The 20,500-nt window shown below is 37.0% G+C and overlaps 1 protein-coding gene across 1 annotated transcript in view; it reads right to left on the reverse strand.

Moving 5' to 3' along the window:
- LOC106460909 overlaps positions 1 to 20,500 on the reverse strand; it is a 75,105-nt gene that overhangs the window by 7,247 nt on the left and 47,358 nt on the right. Inside the window, exon 14 of the mRNA XM_022387715.1 lies at positions 12,273 to 12,360. Coding sequence (XP_022243423.1) covers positions 12,273 to 12,360 — 88 coding nt within the window. The remainder of the gene's footprint in view (positions 1 to 12,272; positions 12,361 to 20,500) is intronic.

The following is a 20,500-nucleotide window of genomic DNA, read 5'->3' on the forward strand; positions in this document are numbered from 1 at the left end:
AAAAAAAAGGGATTTTGGTGTAGTGGATGATTAGTCTCTTAAGCCATCAAGCAGTGTGCTATTACTAGTGGTAGAGCAAATAGGGTTTTAGGTTGTATCTACAGAAGCACTGAATACAAGACTAAGGAGGTTATAATTTTATTGTATAGGGCACTGGATAGGCTACATTTGGAGAATCATGTTGTCTTATCTTATGAATGAAACTGAATTTTGGAAAATGGTTCTGAGGAGTGCTACTAGGATGACACCTAAGAAGGAAAGGTTATCATGTGAAGAAAAATTAATATCTCTGAAATTGTTTTCTTTTGGAAAAAGAAAAGTTAAGAGGCAATCTGATTGAAGTGTTTAAGATTGTTAAGGGAATTAATAATGTTGATGTATCACCTTTTTTCATATTTAATGGTGAGAATAGTAGGAGTAGGGTACACAAATATATATTTTTTCAGGGTAGTTGTCACATTCAGCTAAGACAGTTTTATTTTTCTGAAAGGGTGGTTGGCCTTTGGAATGGTTTGCCTACAGATGTAGTAATGCAATTAATTATAGGGAGTTCAAGGGAAGGCTTGATAAACATTGAAATAATAAAGTCTGCATATGAGTGTTTCATTTTTATTTTAAAGTTTAGTTTAGTGGATGGAATGGCCTAGATGGACTGACACGTCTCTTGCTGTCCTTGAATTATATGTGATATATGTCAAAAACTACTGGATTATAACTTGACTGAGCTAATCATTTACCAACATTTATTAACTCGAAATACTATATATCTATAATAGTGTAATCCTCTTTTTTCTTGTAAATCATGCTTTTGGTTACAGTGTTAGACAGTTAACTTTTGAAAACAAAAGGTTAACTTATATCATACTATCATTGTAAATATTAAATGCTACTGTAGCTAGTTTGAAGTTAAACATTGTTATTTTTAATACAATAATATTATATTACCTGAATAGTCTTTCTACTTTTATTCTTATTCATTACCTTTTCAAACTTTGTAACATAAAGTTATAACTATCAAAATAAAAAATTTTATTTTACAAAATAAATTGTTGATGTTCTAACTTTTATGCTGTTTGACTTTAATCTTAGGCTATTTGAAGAACATCCAAAATTATTAGGCTTTTACTATGGCTAAGTATTTGCCTAATAAATAAAATGAGTTATAATTATTCACTTCCCTTGATTGGTTATAGAGCTTAACTTTATAGTTATAGATACGACACTTAAGACTCAAAAATTGACATAAAAACCTTTATGAATATGTAAAATAATACTGAATAAATAAATAGCCTGGAAAGTATTGTTACAAAAACTGACTGATAAGTGAAAAAGTGCTTCATTGTTTCTAAACATTAAACTGTGCAGTTGCATTGGGTGTATAATATATTTTTATGTATAAAGTTTAGGACTAGAAAGTAACTTAATTCTACAGTCTTATATCTAACGATAGGGTTTCCTCTGGCCTTTCATTTTTTTTTGCCACTTGATGAATTATTTTGAGACACAAATAGTAAAGTCAATTTTATGTGTCAATTCTAACTTCATTTCTACAATTCTAGCTCAAAAATAATTTAGAATTAACATTTTCTGATATTTACTTAGTGTAATTCATGAAGAAAAATGAAAAAAAGTTATTATCTTCATTTCTATGCAGCATCAAAGAGTTTTATCTGTAAACCACCCAGTTGTCAATGTTTTCTTTTTAGATATTTTCTGCTCATTCCTAAAAACAAGTTTTTACTAAGAACCTATCATCCCTTTAAAAATTGAGAATATATTACCCATTTCTGGATTTTTAAAGCCTTTCCCTTTGTTTCTGTACTGATCTTGGTTGCCACATCATGTAGTTTGATCAGTTACTAATGAAACATAGCTTTGAAAACAGCTATAAAGAAAGTTTATATATGATTGTTAGAGCAATATTTAGATTACCATGTAACAGTAAACATATTGGTTTAAGTATTTTTTTTTATAGTTTCTGTAAACTTTTCTTTGGTTTCCAAATCTTGAAACTACTCACTTGTTAATAATATTAAATTATACCTGTTTGAAAGCTGTACAAATTTTCTTCAATGAGAAGACATCAGATAACTTGAGGTAAGGTAAGGTTATAAAGTTTAGACAGTTTGAATTGGTAGCAAAAAAAAAAAAAAAACATTTGTTACTATGTTAAACTTTTGGAGAAGATTTTGTCATCATCATGTAGAAGTAGTTTATCCAGACACAGGAAAATACATACTGTATAAAACAAAGAAGTCACATGACTGAATACTGCTTAAGACTTAGAAAAGGTATCTTGTTTATGTTTGGATCTTTATTTAAAATTATGGTTTTTACTTTATAATAGATATACTATGTTTTTTTTTAGTTATAACATATGTATACATTAAGTTTTTTTATATGCTCACCAAATGAAATCAGATAAGCTTAGTGAGTACAGTAAGCAACTGCAAAATATTCTGATGACTCAAATCTTAACTGAATGTTATTTTTATTTTTATCCTATTCAAACAACACATAAAAATAAACTGGCTAATTGGTTACTTAATTACTTCTAATTGCAATGAACATATGTTTCAAATAAAAATATTATTTCTTTTATCAGTGATAGTAAAACGTTTTCATTATTTAATTATGAAATATTAGTGGAATACAAATACTTAATATATATATTTTAAGGTTTTCAAGAAGTACCTTTTTATTTTATAGCATATAGTATGGAGAAAGCAGATAAATTTTTTATAAAAAACATGGACACTAACTAGTGAACCACAACATCAAATAAAAAAGATAAAGGCTTAAAGCCCCTTACATGAGTTAGCTCGAGGAACATTTCAAGTCATGACCTCAAAGGTGCAAAAATTCACATCCACGAATTCTAGTGCCAGACAAATGTGGTATGTTGAGATAAAACCCCAATTGTTAGATAATGCACATGACAAAAAACAGTTAATGGGATGGCACTGAAAACAAATGAGAGAATTAATCTTATTAAAAAGACCTCAGTTACATGGTTTGTTGCTATACACTAAAGTTAATTGTCTTAAATGATTTTGCCAAAGATATTAGATAAGGGACAGAAATAAGTTCTGTAAGGTTTATTTATCTATTGATTTTTTTAATTTTGCGCAAAGCTACATGGGGGCTCTCTGTGCTAGCTGTCCCTAATTTAGCAGTGTAAGACTAGAGGGAAGGTAGCTAGTCATCACCACCCACCGCCAACTCTTGGGCTACTCTTTTACCAACGGATAGTGGGATTGACCATCACATTATAATGCCCACACGGTTGAAAGGATGAGCATGTTTGGTGTGACGGGGATTCGAACCTGCGACCCTCAGATTGCGAGTCGAGTGGCCTAACCACCTGGCCATGCCAGGCCAGTTCTGTAAGGAACAATAACAAAGTGGATTTTGGTTACAGTCTGATGGAATAGTCCACTTGTTGATGGAGGATCCCACTTGTATCCATTGAGTTAAAAGAATGACTTTTAAAAGTAGATTTGCTAATCTTCTTGAACAATCGAGAAAACATTAAAAATTGTGTACATAATTCTATGTTTCCAACTCTAAATGTGACTTCTCCACACACATATCGAGATGCACCAGTGACCTAATCAGACTCCACAAGATGGCAGTAATCGATACTCTTCAAGAAGTTTGCCACACAAACTCCTTGTAAGTATACTATTTCTGATCTAGTCTAACAGTGTTTCATTTAAGGTTCAATAATGTATAAAGAGAGAAAGGTGAAGAATATTAATTGTACTAAGGAAATAGTAGATTTAATAATGCTTATAGTGGAAGTACTGAAGGATATCTTAGAAGAATTGTTAATACAGTTATACAGATTATGACTGAGAGAATTTCTCATGTTAGCTTAGTTGATAACTAATGTCGTGTCAATGTTGTTGAATATAATAAACAACACTAACTCCAACTCATTGATTTCTTCATTTTGAAGATCTAGATGTTTGTTACTAAGATTACCTTGAGAGTTTTGATATAAATAAAATACTATTTGATTTGTATTCAGTTGTCTCTGTGTGAATTCTATATTCCACACATAAACTTCCTCAAGTTGGTGGCTTGTGTGCTCTGCTTACAAAAGCATGACCTGAATTCCAGTTAAATTCCTTTGTAACAAGTATAACATTGAACTCAATTATGAAGCCCACAGGCTGCTTATGCACCTGTTACAATTATCAATTTATTTTATTTACACAAGGTCAGTAGTAGATTACTACATATTTCAAAAACAAAAATAACAATCTCATGTCACTTCTTGATATTAGCGATTCTTTTTACAAGTAGAGAATGGCCAAGCAGTTCATCTTTAAAAACATTGTGCTAAAATATATTTTTAATTCAAAAGTTAACATTTTCCTAATCTGAAAATGTATTTCTGATAGATACCTCTTCACACAAAAAGATCTTCCTTGTGCACCTGCCTCTGAGATTTGCATGCCACCAGCCATGAGGTAACTCTCACCTAAATTCAGGTGTTTCATGTGAAATGCACTGATGCATGATGTTATCATATGAAAAAAGCTCCACAAATAGGAGGGCAACACAACTTCCATGCACAGTACCTACCCGTACACACTTGCACTCATGATAACACTATTTCTTAACAAGGTAAAAGAAAAAAAAAATGTGCACTGGAAGTGGGAGGACAGGTGAGAATGTATAAGGATCTATCAGAAATACATTTCCAGATTAGGAAAACGTTAGCTTCCAGGACATGACTCGCCTCAACACACAGAAATGCTAGAATCCCATGTTGAAGTGGTGAAGGGGCTAGTTCAACATTTTACCTGTACGAGTTTACTTCAGAAGTTGTCCAAAGGGAAGTCCATGGAGTGTGACATCCAATGGCAGGGGTTCATAAGGGCATACCAATGGGAAACCATATTTCACCTTGAACAGGGTAACTCGTCATGTAGAATGTAAGGGGGAATGGCAAATGAGCCCCAAGTGTTGCAGGGATGGGTGGAATAAGGACATGACCTTCTGAACACTTGTACACAAGCAGCTGTCAAGCAGATATGTGTAGTATGATTGTTGCATGATCAGACTGTACAGAGGGTGCTGACCTCAACTCTACTGAGCAGGTTTTGGCTGTAGGAGGAAGATACATTAATTATGTGTTATGTTTTTAAGAGGGTGACCTGTACTACACTGACAGTGCCACCACTGCCCCACTTCTCACCATATTGTGCTAAGCCCAACCTCTGAGGATTCTCCATCATTCACTACCCCAGTGGCTAGGAACTGGTAAGTGACAAGGGTCTCCCACGCTTCACTTGAAGAAGAAGGGGGAGAATTTGCATAGGTGAGATCTGGAGAAGTGCCCAGATCCCCCAACTGATCACCAGATGGAAAAGTTTTTCACTGGAGACAGTGAATTGGTTGACTGCAAATCCCTATTTTTAAAAGCAGGCAAGTGTGAGCCAAAAGAAATAGGCAATCATTTCCATGGTGCTGGCTTTTTCCATAATAGTCCATGGAATTGGTATGATGTGGATTGAACACCTGGATATGTGAAGTGGTCTTATGTAACATCCCCATCTGACAGTGTGCACTGGTAGAACCAGAGCGGATGGTTTGAGTGCTTTCTGTTATCCTGGCTCAATGTAGAATTTGGATATTAAGCGTACGCTGGAAGGAAACACTAACCACGTAGTGTGATCCTTTTCAACAGAAAGGGAAAAGAACAAAGAACATCAGCTCATGAAACAGGAGTAAAAGGCCCAGTGAGCATACTGTAATTCTTAAGATGTTGAACAAAGTACGGAACTTCCCCAACAGGTAACAAGCCTCCAGAAGCCATAGTAGAAATAAGTCCTGTGTATGTTACATTGTAACTTACTCAGGACTAAATAGAAGTCACTGTCACTTGAGACTTCATGATAGAAGTTAAAGCTTTGAAAACAAAAGCTAAGGAAAACGAAAATCAAGGTTTCATTAATAAATGCAAATCTCATCAAACTCAAGCCAGATAAAATTTAAACATGTCTTTGTTGTACAATGTCAAGAAGAAAAATGACATTATCATAAGTGCAAGTGCATAGAGTGAGTTACAGCAATTGTATCACCCTTCTATTGGTGGATGGCTTTTATTGCATGATGTCATCATCATACACCAGCACAGTTCTTGTTAAACACAAGACTAGTGGCATGCAAATTTCAAAGGCAGATGTGTGAGGAAGATAACATTTCTTTGTGCAGAGGTGAGTTATTGTCTTGGAAAATAATTTTTTTTTGCAAATTGTGCAAACACTGACTTCCTGAAAATGTATCATATGAAATGAAGAGAAATTCAAAAATTACTTAAAAAACAAAACAAATCTAGATGAAAATAGGAAGATTAATACAATGTTAGAATAATGCAGTGGTTCGCTAAGTTATGAATCTAGCAGACCCTTGGGCTTCTTTTTGTATAAATCAGCAAATACTGCTGATCATCCATTTTTAATTTATTGTTTAAATACAACAAACCAGGAAAGAATTGATGTATAATAATAAAAGGGCATATCTGTGACTACCATAGTTCCGTAGGAAAGAACCTAGAAACCTGAAATATTGGACCCATACTAAGTAGACCCTGAGGGTGTGCACCTGGGTATTGCACATTTTTTTAATGAAGCAAGCTAGCGATAAATCATATTGAAATGAAGTGTGATCACTATAGCTCCAAGATGAAAGAACCTAATAACCTAAAATTTTGCACACATAGTAAGTGGGCTTGAGGGTGTGTACCTAGGCATTACTTATCCATGTGCACATGCAGAACTTTTAATGAGGTAAACTAGTGAAAAACCACATAAAAAAGAAGTGGTTCCTTATATTACAAATAAGAAACACAGACAGACATGCACATGCGTGTCTGTGTGTGTGTGTAACCACCATAGCTCCAAGAGGAATTAACCTAGAAACCTGAAATTTTACTCCCATACTAAGTGGACCCCAAGGGTGTGCACCTGGGTATTATTACTTATCCATGTGTGTACGCATCTTTTTAATGAGGCAAACTAGCAAAAAACTACATAGAAAAGAAGTGGTTTCTTATATTACAAATAGAAATCACAGTCAGACTGACAGTCATGCATTTGTGTGCACACATACGCATCTTTTTTTTAATGAGGTAAGCTAGCAGAAAACCATATAGAAAATAAGTGGTTCCTTATATAACAACTTATAATATATAGAAAAGCCAGTGTATTTTAGTAACAATGCATTCCAACAATGGCTTTAATGTCATGTTGCTAAGCAACAAAAGTGTAACCTGATATTGTTGTAAGTCTATGTACTAAAAGTATAAAATGAAAGGTATAAACTATAAAATTGAAAAAATAATTGTTGATTTCTTAATTTAGAGTCTCTGTTGATTAAGTAAGTTTGTTTTTATTATTCAAGTTTAAAATTGGATGGATACTTTCATGATAAATTTTATGCTTTTGGCTCAAGGCTAGGTTATCTCACACTGTGTCTTTACTTTAGGCTTATTTATTAATTTCTTTAGCTCATACAAATATTCACTACACTTACAAGGTTTCACAGCAACTCTCTTCACTTACTGCCATCACTACATTGATAATGGGCGGACATTATTCAAATGATAAAAAATTGTAATAGATTCTGATAAAATGTGATAGAAATTTGTGATATCAAATATAAGTGTGAAATATTTAATGCAGTGATATTGATAATAAATAATTCTTAATTTGCTGTACTTTCTTTACGACTTTTTAACGTTCCTGGGAAATAAAAATGTTTATAATATTTTTGACTGTTCAGGTTCAGAATATATATATACATTGATGTAGGCATCTAGAATATATCAACTTAATAACCCGAGCAAAGCCAGGTACTTCCACTAGTATTCAATAAATGAGGATGTGATTCATTGGAACATTTTGCTGTCACTTAACATACTTTATAAACCTAACTAAACTTACTTGATGTCTTGTCATTAAAGAAAATTACTGCAGCTTTCAAATACATATAATGTTACTTCAAAATATTTTCAAGAATGAAAAGAATGTCTAATGAAGCTAAAAAAATTCTTAGATCAGTGGTTTGTTAACTTTGCATTATAATCCTTCATTCAGCCCTACAAAGCTCTGGGTAGCCAATAAATAATTTTTGAAAAAATATTTTAAAAATAGAATTGCAATTATTACTTTAACTTAAATTTTGAAATTTGATATGCAGGTTTGCACTTTATACCTGAAAATAATAGGGTTAATTGTATTAGAAAATCCTCGGGACAAAAGCAATGGAAAATACTTGCTTTTAAAACAAAAAACATGCTACTATTAAAAGAAATCCAGGAGAGAGCTGCTTAATTTTCAATCTAATGATTTCTAATTGATCACAGAATAAAGAAGAGTAAGTAGCTCATGAAAACATAAGGTTGTTGTATATCCAGCATAATAAAAAATGAACAAAGTAGATAGAAGAATTAGAAAAATAATTTTTTTACAACAGAAGCATCACCAACAACACGTTTAGGTGATGGTATAAAAAAAACCCAGAAAACATCAGCAATAATAAAAATAAGGTTAAATTCAGCATATCAAGAGAAAACACAATACGGTCATGTTACATAAACTGAAGTGTTACATTGCTAACACTTGAAAAAGATTTAATAATAAAAAACTGCACTGCTTTGCTCATTAAATCCTGGTTTGAGTCTAATCTAATAGCTAACAGACTTTCCTTTATGTCCAGTTCCTGTTCACCGTTTGCACTAGAGAGGGGTTTAAATTGTCCTCTACTTACAAGTTCATTACATTCATACAGCACATGCTTCAAGTGATAAAAAAGTGTACCAGACTCTGCCAGTTTAACATCATGATAAATTACTGCTCTGTCAAAGAGGATCAGGGGAAGCAAAACTGCTTTGAAAAGCCCTAAGAATTTTCTTTAGAACTCACACTCTTTCAATAAACTACATTCTCAGACCCTAAGAAGTTCACTCTCAGTGGCTTTGACTCAGATTCTGGGATAGCCATTGCAGTTCTACACGACAGTAATATTTGCTATGAAAATTATGACAGGTGTTGGCGAAAAAATCACCATTGCAAAATACAAACTATCCTGATAGTTCACCCGAAATTACCTACACACATCTGAATCCCAAATGTGTACATAAAATGTAATATAGCACATCTTGCTGAAAATTTGAGATTTCTGCCTGACCCATTCAACAACACTTATCTATCTAGTAGCAGGAGACTTTAATGCCAGACACCTCATTTAGTATGCAAATGTTTACAATCTGCTCTCTGACAACAGCTTTATATTGCTAAATCTTGGTGAACCAACTGCTGAGCACTAGGGTCCCGGTGACAGAGACTCCTGTATGTACATTGCTTTTGCTAACCCCACCTTGAGTGTCATATCTACTTGGTATAACAGATACAGTGTCAATAGTAATCACTTTATGGGTGAGGGGTGCATGAAGACTGGAAAATATAATGGTATATACCCATCTAGAAACTTGTATGTAGATGCCAGGCTTCTGGCAGTGCTCGTATCCTCAAGTATCTCTCCACCATCAAATGAAGTCAAGGCAACAGCTTCTGCAAAAAAAAGGACACCCAATACTGGTAAAAAAATGATACTGGAAAGCATGCAATCAAGCCCACACTGCATTCATACAGACAAGGCCTGACCCAGCCATTACAAAGGAGATAAGGATTACATTTAATAGAACATGTGCAACAGGCTTTACAGGTGATCAGCTTCCAAAGCAAGAGAAGTGAACTTGAATGAGATGTGCAGCTAACACCAATCTCACAGGCACATATTTCTTATGCTTCCACATGATTATGGCTGGTACAAAAATAAAAAAACAAACAAACATGGCAACGTTAGTCATTTACAATGATGATGGTACTTCACTAAATACAGACAAAGATCAATGCAAGGCATTCTTCAGCAGATATGTCAACCATAGTGACATGCAAGAGAGGCCTAAACTACAAATATCCAAACTACAACTTCAGTAGATATGGAAGCTATCTTTATCTTTAATAAGATATACAGAACTATAAATACATCTAAAGATAAAGCTCTGGAAGTAGATGGTGTATGAATTTCCACTTTTAAGTAGATCAGAGAAGCCATCCTGTTGAAGTTAGTGTCAAATTATCAATGTATCTGGGAAACAGTGGTGTCTCTGACATATGGACTGAAGTCTTTAGCAAATACTTGGCCAAACCCATGAAGAATCACTCTCTTCATAAAGGCTATTAAATCATCACCCTACAAAACAATATTGGCAAACTCCCAGAGAAGATTGTAGCTAAAAAGCTTGCCTATCAGAGTAAACTATTGCTACCCTCATCATTAGCTGGTTATCACAGTGGAAGTGAAATGCTGCTGAATTTATAGCTAATACATGGAAAGCATTGATGCTTGTCAGAACATTTTAGGAGTAGTTTCAGACTAAGGAGATGTCTACAACAGTCCAGCTGCCCATTTTTGCTAACAAAATTATCATCATTGTATAAGCATAAGGGTAATATGTGTCAGATAGGTCATAGTTGCATTAACTACCAGAAGATGTATCATGAAGCATGGAAGCTGGCATTCACATTAGATCACCATTAGTAATACACTGCCTCAAAGACCACAACATTTTTTGACCAATTTTTGCAACAGTTACATCATGGATCTAGTTAGCATTGACAGTCCAACCAGATGCAAGATGCATGCCAACATCCTCAAGCAGAGTGAGCAAACAGTGCATATTACAAGGGTGGTTATCAATCCTACAAAAGCTATAACCATGTTCTGCACGCTAAACAACTGACATACTGGTGAGAAAAAAACATCCCGTTCTTTGTGGGCCATATCATCTTTTTGGAAGAAACATTTTGAAAGACAGCTGAATTTTACCAGCCACATTTATAGCATGATAACCAAAGCCATCAATGTACTGAGTCTTATCTGCTCCATCCTGAATTATGGAATATTGATCATCAGTATGAGTTATATTCAGCTAGATAAGATTTAAATGGTATAAAAAACCTGTTTACGGCTGGTCATAGGATGCACTTCAGACCATATTACACCTCAAAACCCTCAGCAGCATCACAGAGCAAAATTCTTCAATAGGATCTTGCAGTGTAAAAATCATAAATTCCATCATTGAGCGACAAAAAAAAAAAAAACTAGCAAAAAATAAACAAACAGGTGATTGCCCCAGGAAATTTTTATGGTTTGGAAGGTACCATTACAGCCACCATTAATACAATTGGGAATCACCAGATCTATGGAAACCTGATTAGACAGGAAATATAGAGATTAGGCTGGGAAAGAGTGAAGCTGCAAAAGCCTATTAGTACCTTTCTAAAGACTATGGAAGGCAGTAACACCTGTCAAATATAGCCACGGATGGCTCCTACAACACAGATAGTAAGAGAACTGGTTAGGCATTCATTATATCATGAGCAAAAAGATTCTACATATGGCTGGTTGAGCATTAAAACTTTCCACATGCACCACAAGGATGGAGATGGAAGCCATAAAACAAGCTCTCCTTTATAATGCTGAAAGAAATGAAGTAAAAAATGCAATTAACATAGTATCTGACAATGATTCACAGGCTGTACTGTGCAAAATTCAGAGTGGTGGATTCCTGGATGAATAGCAGAAAACAAAGCAACTGCATGGCAAGATGATCACATGGATGTATGTGCCAGATCAAGCAGGAGTAAGTTTACGTGAGAAGGTTGACAAGCTTGCAAAAGAAGCCTTTATATCAAACATGGTACAACTTTACTAGCACAATATTGACTGCATATGCACTAGTAAGGCACAGCAACCGTGGAAGATCTTCATCAACATTCAGAGGAAATAAGACTGCTGTATACTGACCTACTCATACCACATCATTTGTTTTCTTGGTACACCAAAATAATGTATGGTGTAGCAAAGAAAAGCAAAAGGTGGAGTATTAATAGGTCAGTATACAACCAAAAGGTCACTGGTAACATCAGTAAAGTAACTCTCTTGTAATTCCTCTAAGGAATTTGTCCTCCATATGATGGATTAGCACCTGTTGGCATACTCACTGAAACTGCTACCTAGTGCTCAACTCAACTTGGTAGGCTGATCCACAACTGATTTAATTTACTATGAAGATTTTTGTTATTTTTAAATTTAAATTCTGGAATGGTCAAGAAATTTGTAATATAATATTCAACTTTACAAAATTGGCCAGTAATTAAATATATGAAAATAATAAGATTACACATTACCTGGACAGTAGTGACAGCAAGGTCCAGGCAAAGAATTATTGCATGAAAGAGGTTGACATGTTTTTGTCTCACACCTTAATTCACCAAGCTAAAAAAAATAATAAAGTAAAACATTATATTTTAATATAACAATTTGCAAGTTCTGCTAATATATCATGTTCAGTCTAACTGATAAACAGAAGTAGTGAACTGAGAAAGCCTCTTGATGAAAACACCAAAGGTATCTTTAGTTAATACTGAAACTTTAGAATGAATGAAGAAAAATAATATTTGTCACATGTAAGGCAAAAAAAACTAATAAATTCTGAAAATTTACATAATACAATCTCTTAAATCAAAAATAGCCAGTGAAATGTAAAGTGATCATAATATAAATTTTTAATGGTTTTGTACATAAACACAAAATAATTTGATTAGTTTGAGATAGTGAATTCCCACCTAATTTCACAAGAATCTTTGTGAATTGCACTACTGCATAATAATATCATTATGCAGCAAAAGCCCTCCACCAATAGGAGGGCAACACACTCTCTTGCACACTAACCCTCTCTATACATTTGTACTTGTGAACCCTCATTCTCTTTCTTGGCACTGAAGACATCACGTTTTTTTTTGTTTTTTTTTAAATTTAACGAGATTTGCAACATTTCAGGAAATAATTTCATTCTTCTTCTACAAACTATGAACTTAGAAGTTCATGTAAAATTTACTACTTGTGTGAGTGAACAATTTCTTCACATATGTTATGTATCAACTATGATTAATGGAGGCAGGTTGATTGAGGATAACATGACAGCCATTGAACAGAAGGTAGTGAGTTCCCTTATGCCGCCAGGACCTTCAGCTCCAGTCTCCTTTTCAGGTGTCCTTCCCCTCATTTTCAGGGGAAAATAGAGAGGATGAATTTGATCACTTGTTTCCTGCTCCTGGTTATGCTTGGGAAACTTCTCTCCTTGTTGAAAAAACACCCAAACTGTTTTGTATTATGAGGACTTCAAATCACAGGTATGTACTATTCTTTCTCCTGAGTTATATGATTCTGCTTGTTTTAATTCTGCCCCTAACAACTTTTTATTTTACGTTTTTCTGATATTAGCATTCAAGTTGATTCTTTCCTTGACCAACCATGTTCCCACAACCTCATGTCTTACCTTCCATGTCTATTTGTTTTGTATATTATGGATTTCAGTCATTCTGAACTCTCCTTTCTCAATTCACAAAACTTGAAATTTCTCTTGCCCGTTTGAAGGAGAGCAGACTCTGGCATTAGCTTCTTCTTCCAGTGCCCAATACTCTTATCATTGTCTGATCCTTCTTTCCATACTTCTCAACCTCTCCTCTCTGCACTTCAAGCCTGAGATACTTTATCATGCCCGAGGGGATTTTGTGGATGAGTCTCATTCCCTTCTTCACTATAGCTCATTCTACTTCTTCTACCTTTTCCCTGCTTATTTGGTTCTTTTGGGTAGGGAAACTCTCCTTTCTTAGGTCCAACTTTCTTCTTCCTTTTATACTAGATCTTTGCCTAGCCTTGTTCTTTGGGGTCTTCCTGATTCTATTGAATTATGGGCAGAGGTTGCCTGTTATCAATCCTCACTTTCAACCTTAGTTTCCACGCTGTTCCAAACCCAACCATTCTCCTCTATACCCAAACCCAGTCCTTCTGTTTCCCATCTTTCAATTTTCACTTCCTGATCTTTCTCTTTTAACCAGTGTCAGATTCGTAAAGCTCATTGGTGACTACCATGTCAAGTCAGGTGTCTGTTTCAGTTTGTGCACCTATGGTCACACTTTGCTGTGGACAGAAGGGTTACCCTATTCTTACCAACATACCTCTCTACAATTCTCTTCCCCTTTCCCCTAACCCTCATCTTGTTTCCTCCTACATCTGATCCCATTAATTTACATGTTGAGGAAGCAATATTTGTCAATATTTCCACATCTTTCCTCATTCCCACTCAATATCTTGTTCACCTGGTAGTGTGTTTCAACTCCTTTCGCAGCTGTGATCAGCTTCTCTCATCCAACTGCAAGCTATAAAAATTCCAGTCACCAGGATTCACACCTATCCTACTCATACTTTGTGAGAGGTTTCATCACTTTTTGGAACAATGGCTTCACTAGAACTGCTTATACCTTTGTGTCAAGCACATATGCACCTCCTCCTCCTAGGGTCCTTGTGACCTAATGAACCATCATGGCATCCTTTGACATCAATAGTTCACCTGTCCTCTCCTCTACTTGAAGATTTGTCTTGGTGGTTGGACCAATCTAATACCACCATTGGTGTTTCATTACCTTCACACAAATCAGACCTGCATCTCTTCAATGATGCTTCCCTCTCTGGTTGGGAAGCATCTCTGAATGACAATTTCACATTGGAAAGATGGACCCAGAATGAGTCTTCTCTCGACATCAACAAACTCAAACTTCTGGCAGTTTGTCACGCATGTTTCCAATTCTAATCCTTTTCTGTGGATAATTTCATCATGATCCATTTGGATAACTCCAGGGTTGTTTCCTATATCAACCACCAAGGGTGTACCCAATCCTATAACCTCTGCTTTCACACCCCTGGATCTTCTCTATCGGGCCAATTCTTAACATATATGTCTTACTGCCTGCCATGTACCTGGTACTATGAACCTGGTTGCAGACCATCTTTCCTGGCCAGGCCATGTTCTGTCCTCAGTATGGTTTCTTCACGCCCAGGTTATCCATCGGGTGGGCACTCTCTTGGGGACTCCACTTACTGATGCCTTCCTACCCCTATCAATTCCAAGCTTCCTCCTGTTTCCTATCCCTTGGCCCTGGCTGTCTTTGCTTTTAACCAGAACTGGCCTCACCTTTATGCATACCCACCTCCCAGTCTTTTACCTCTGATTCTGGGCTTGATTTACACCTCCTTGTCATGTCCTACTGGTGGTACCCCTTTGGCTAGCTCAAACTTGATTTCCTCTTCTAAGCTATCTGATAACAAGATTCCCTCTTCCCCTGCCACTAGATCCTCCCTCTTACTTCAACCTCACATGTCACTGTTCCACCAAGGGATATCATCATTATAACTTCATGTCTGGGATGTGTCAAGTCTCTTGCCCATAGAACCAGACTCTCAAATCATGTCTTTTTCCTTTCTCATTCCCACTGTCCTTCCATTTTGTTCACCTAGCAGTGTAAGTGGTGTCTTTTGCTGTTGGTCTATTCGTTGTCAGCTTTTTCCAGCTTTGTCTGTCTGTTAAATTGTGGATTAACTAACTCTACCATTGCCAGTTGTCATGCAACTTTGTCATCAAAATTTCACTTTTCTCAATACCACTGGGTATTTTCCTCCTCAGTTCTCTTTACCTTGTTATTTTTTCTTCCTTCCCTATAGATCTCTCACCACATTCCCATGCCTGAATGACCTCATTGTTGTTCAATTCACTTTTACCCATAAACATTTTGAGCTATTGGCAAGTTGCACCTTATACCACATTTTCTCAAGGTTAACATTTTCCTAAATTGAAAATGTATTTCCAATAACATCTACCTTCCCTCACAGTTATAGCTATTACTCGATCTCAAGGGTTTCTTCCTTTGCCCATCTAAGAATCTAAGGACCCGAACAGGAGGGTCTCCAACTTCGCCCTATTCTCTAAGAGTGGAAGAATTCACTCTAACACTCTGTAGGAAAAGTCCCTGTCCATCACCCCTGTGACTGGAAACTGCGTGTGGTAAGGATTCCCTAGTTCCACGTACAATCTGAAGAGTAATATGCATTGAGGAGTCCTGAGGAAGGGTGCTCGAGAAATGATGCAATAGATGAAACAAATTCCCTAAAATTATCAAAAGCAAACTGATCCCAATTCTTTCAATCTGATGATCAGCAGGGACAGACAATATCCCCTTTAGCTTTACTCATGATAGTCCATGAGTGGCAGTCCAGCATAGTATGGTAAGACCACCTGGTGAGCTCCTAGGTGGTCCTGTGGAACACCTCATTTCAACAGAGCTTGTTGTAACCTATAATAAGTATAGTGAAATAGTGGTTGCTAGTGAGGAATTGGATTGATAAAAGCACATCTGGCTGGGCAACACTCGTCACAGAGTGGGATCCAGTGAAAAGAGAGGTAAGGGACCCTGGAAAGAAAAGAGGTAAGATAAGTAAAGAAAATACTCAACCTTCCTTATAATATATCAGATGTTGGAAAAATGTCCACACGGGGTAGGCGAAAACCCTCAGAAAAAGAAACTGCCAGATCGTGTAAATAATGTGAGAGAAAAGTATTGGGAGTAGTCCTCATAAAAGCCTGCACAATGACCTCCAGTGGAAAATTCAATCAGGCAGCTAAAGACATAAATGTGACAAATCTGATGAGACATGACTCGCAGAAGTTTCCTCACCTGTAAAGATAGTCCGAAATAAGCAATATGGATCAACTTGCAAACCCACCTTGTCAAGGTAATCAGGGATAAATCATGGGAAATTAAGGATCCCAATTAATAAAAAGTCGATTTCTAGCACCTAGAAAGGAGTTAATGCAAACCACATAACACCTCAGGGCCCTGATAGGACATAACAAACTATTGAGTCCAAGAAGTCGTTGAGGTGAGAAATAGCTAGCAAATGAATTAATGAAAAGGATTCATCTCCTTCCCTGGCTGCCAGAGTCTGAGGAAGGAAGGACCTATCTGGGTTGAGCAGGACATAAGTTGAGTGATAAAGAGTCCTGTGCACATGCTGTGCAAACAACTCCAACCTACGATGTCCACAAGCCAGCAGCAACAAAAAAATACACTTCAAGAGAAAGGTGATACATAATACATGAGGCTAAAGGCTCAAATTGATGTCAAGAAAAAGCATGTAATACCACCTTAATATCCCAGCTAGGTAATTGAAAAGGACTTTTGGGGTGAAGGATGCAAAATGATTTAAGAAGGCTGGAGAGCACAGGGGACTCAAATAATTTCTGATGTTTATTAGAATACCGAAAAGTAGTTGATAAAGCTGCCTTATATTAGGCGACAGTAGATGGAGCTAGCCATTTGTCAAAAAACAAGATATGGTTGGCACATTTGGGTGAAGCGAGTTCAATTTCCTCGTGAGACACCATTGGTGATAAGTGTGCCATTTCCCTTTGTAAATGGCCATTGTGGGTCTACAGAGAGATTGATACAAATACAAGGCAACTTTAGAAGTTAAACCCCAATGCCATGTGAAGGACCACATAACTTTCCTGCAAGAAGTTTGAGCTTCAGAATGTCCAGGTGTAGAATGTTGGATCGAGGGTGCCTCAACAGAGATGGCCAAAGAGGAAGTGGCAGAGGTAGACACTCTTGAAGATGCTGAAGAAGAGGAAACCATGGTTGGGTTGGCCAATCTGGGGCTACCAACAGCAATTGATAAGGAGTGCATTGAACATAGCCAGAACTCTGGGTAACAGACAAATCAGGGGAAGGGATAGAGGTGCAATCCTGTCCAGTCTTGACTGAATGCATCTATCACCAAAGCCTGAGGATGAGATACCGGTGACCAAAACACCTGTAGTTGAGAGTTTCAACAAGTGGTGAATGCATTGATCATCGAAGTCCCAAACTGAGAGCAAATCCACTGGAAAAACCTTGCAATGTAGCATCCATTCGGTCAGGAGAATCTGGTTGGGCTGAAACAGATTATCTGTAATCAAATGCATCACCCTCGGAACATGGCAAGCTAGCAGGCTGATATGATGGAAGTGAGTCCATTAGAGAACATCCAAAGTTCGAAAACAAAGGTCCTGAAAATGCATACCCCTTGACAGGAGATATAAGATACCACTGTGAAACCGTCAGACTGAATCATGATCTTTTTCCCTTTACTAAAGCTAGACCTTAAGCCATTGCCCAATAAAGTTCTAAAATGTTGACGTGGAAGTAAGATTCATTGCTCGTCCATTGACCCTGGGATTCTTGACCATCGATATACACACCCCATCCCTGAAGTGAGGCATCTGTGAAGAGATGAACCTTGGGATGAGGGTGTGGTATAGGAACACCTACTGTAGTGTTGTCCTAATCCAACCACCACTCGAGATTTAAGATGTTGCTCCTGAGTAAAGAGACTGGAGGATCCAGTGGATCACAGTTCATGATACATTTGTCACACAGTGACAACTGAAGGGATCACATGTGTGCTTCTCCCAAAGGAATTAGAGATTTAAATGATGCTCACATCCTCAAAAGAGATAAAACCATCCGCATAGTAGGAGAAGGATATGTGAGTAAGAGCCTGACTGCCCATTCCATAGCATGGAGCCTGACCTAAATATGTGCTGAAAAAGATACTCATATGGACAATATATTGAGTCAGTATGAGAATGGATTTCTCGGCTCTGACAAGAAAGTCAGCCTTATTGGCTTCTAATAGAAGAATCTGGGTGTGCCGTTCCACCAACTGACGAGTCATACATATAATGATGTGTGCACAGGCCCAAAGAATGAAGGGGACAAGAAGAAGCTCATAGGAATCTGCAGATAACATATGGTGCAGATGCTAGACCAAAGGGCAGAGTCCTGAATTGCAGAACCTGACTCTTATGCACGAAATGTAGATAGCTGCAGGATGATTCTGCCTTGGGAATGTGGAGAGAGACATTGGCAACATCAAAACTGGTCATTCACAGACCTGGTGAATAATGCCAACGTAGGTTGAGAAAGGACTCCATTTTGAGCCTGGGAGGATCTAAGAATTGGTTGAGACGAGAAAGATCAATGATCAGATGCCAATCTTCTGTCTTCTTGGGCACAACAAAAAAAGGGAATAAAATTAAGGAAGAACGGGATCGACTCTCTCTACTGCCCCCTTGGCCAACAACTCTCTGATAGCCCGGGAATGAAGATCCACAGTTCGTTGATCTGTTGGGGTGAAAATACCAGAGGTTAGGAGGATAATAGAGGTGGAGATGTGAATTGAATGACCAACCCTGACACCAGAACTTGTAGTACCCATAGATCTGTGGTGAAGGAAATTCAGATGCCCAGAAAATGTTGTAACAGTGCTCCACAGACCCTGCCAGCATATGGCAGTCACTGATTCCACTGGCAATGATGGTCTGCTTGAGTGGAGGAGCCTTTTGGATAAAGACAGAATTTATTCTGGGTACCAAAAGATCGAAGAGCTAAAGCTGGGTGTCAGGACACATGATGAACAGTAGTGCCATGACTTTCAGTAGGAGCCAAAGATGACAAGAAAGAATGCAAACAGGCAACATCAATCTGTGACTCCAATGCCTTTGGAATGCCCACAAGCATCACATGAGGAAGAAAAGGAGCCTCTTGTAATTCACAGAGGGTGGCAGCAGGTAAACAAACTCTCTCCAACAAGGCATCTCTCAACAACATACAAGCCAGGAAACAAAAGGAATAGCAGAAGCTGACAATCTTACAAAGTTAGAAGTCAGCAAAAGACCCAATTCATCATCAAATCGATGTGGGGATCACTGAGAGACTTTTGACACAATTTGGAGGGATGATAAATACCTCAGAACTGTGGTAAGGGTCAGACAAATCCTAGAAAATTGTGATCTGTTCAAAGTGATCATAGGCACAATTCTGGAATCCAACATTTCCAAAAGTGGATGAAGCATACGTCCTCCTGTTGGTGGTAAGCCAAAGTGTGCTGTTTGACAAATGTGGGGGACAAGGAATAGCTATCCTTCACATAACTGAGTGGTAAACCTCTCTGCATGAACAGCAATATCAGGTGAAGGAGGAAAAACTAAGTATTTGTCTTCAGACCTTTCCACCATGAAGGAAGGAGTAGACTCAAAACCAACCAGAGAAAGTTTCAAAACCTCACAAACCCAATTGATTAACTGAAGAATGGGAGCAGTTGGTGGCTGATTCAAATTAGCCTCGTGAGAAGCCGACCTTGTAAATGAAGGCTCAGGAAAAAGTGAGTCTAAATTCTCTCAAGAATGCCTTGGATCATTTGCAAAAGCAGGCTCAGAACCTTCCAGAGAGACACCCCTGGACCAAATATATGTCTCCATCTCACTACGATTCAGATCATGGACAGCGTAAATTGAGAGTAACCATCCGACTGTTGTGAGACACTATATAACAGAGGTCTAATTAGCCTCTGCGCTGGAAACAGTAACCCAGGAATTCATTCCTGAAAACGACATGTTGAAATAAAATAATTTTTGTTAGTTTCGTTAAAATATTATTGAACAGAAAGCAACTAGGTGATGCAAAAATCACCCAAGGAC

Source organism: Limulus polyphemus, unplaced genomic scaffold, assembly GCF_000517525.1.
Source record: "Limulus polyphemus unplaced genomic scaffold, Limulus_polyphemus-2.1.2 Scaffold860, whole genome shotgun sequence".
Classification (NCBI taxonomy): Eukaryota; Metazoa; Arthropoda; class Merostomata; order Xiphosura; family Limulidae; genus Limulus; species Limulus polyphemus.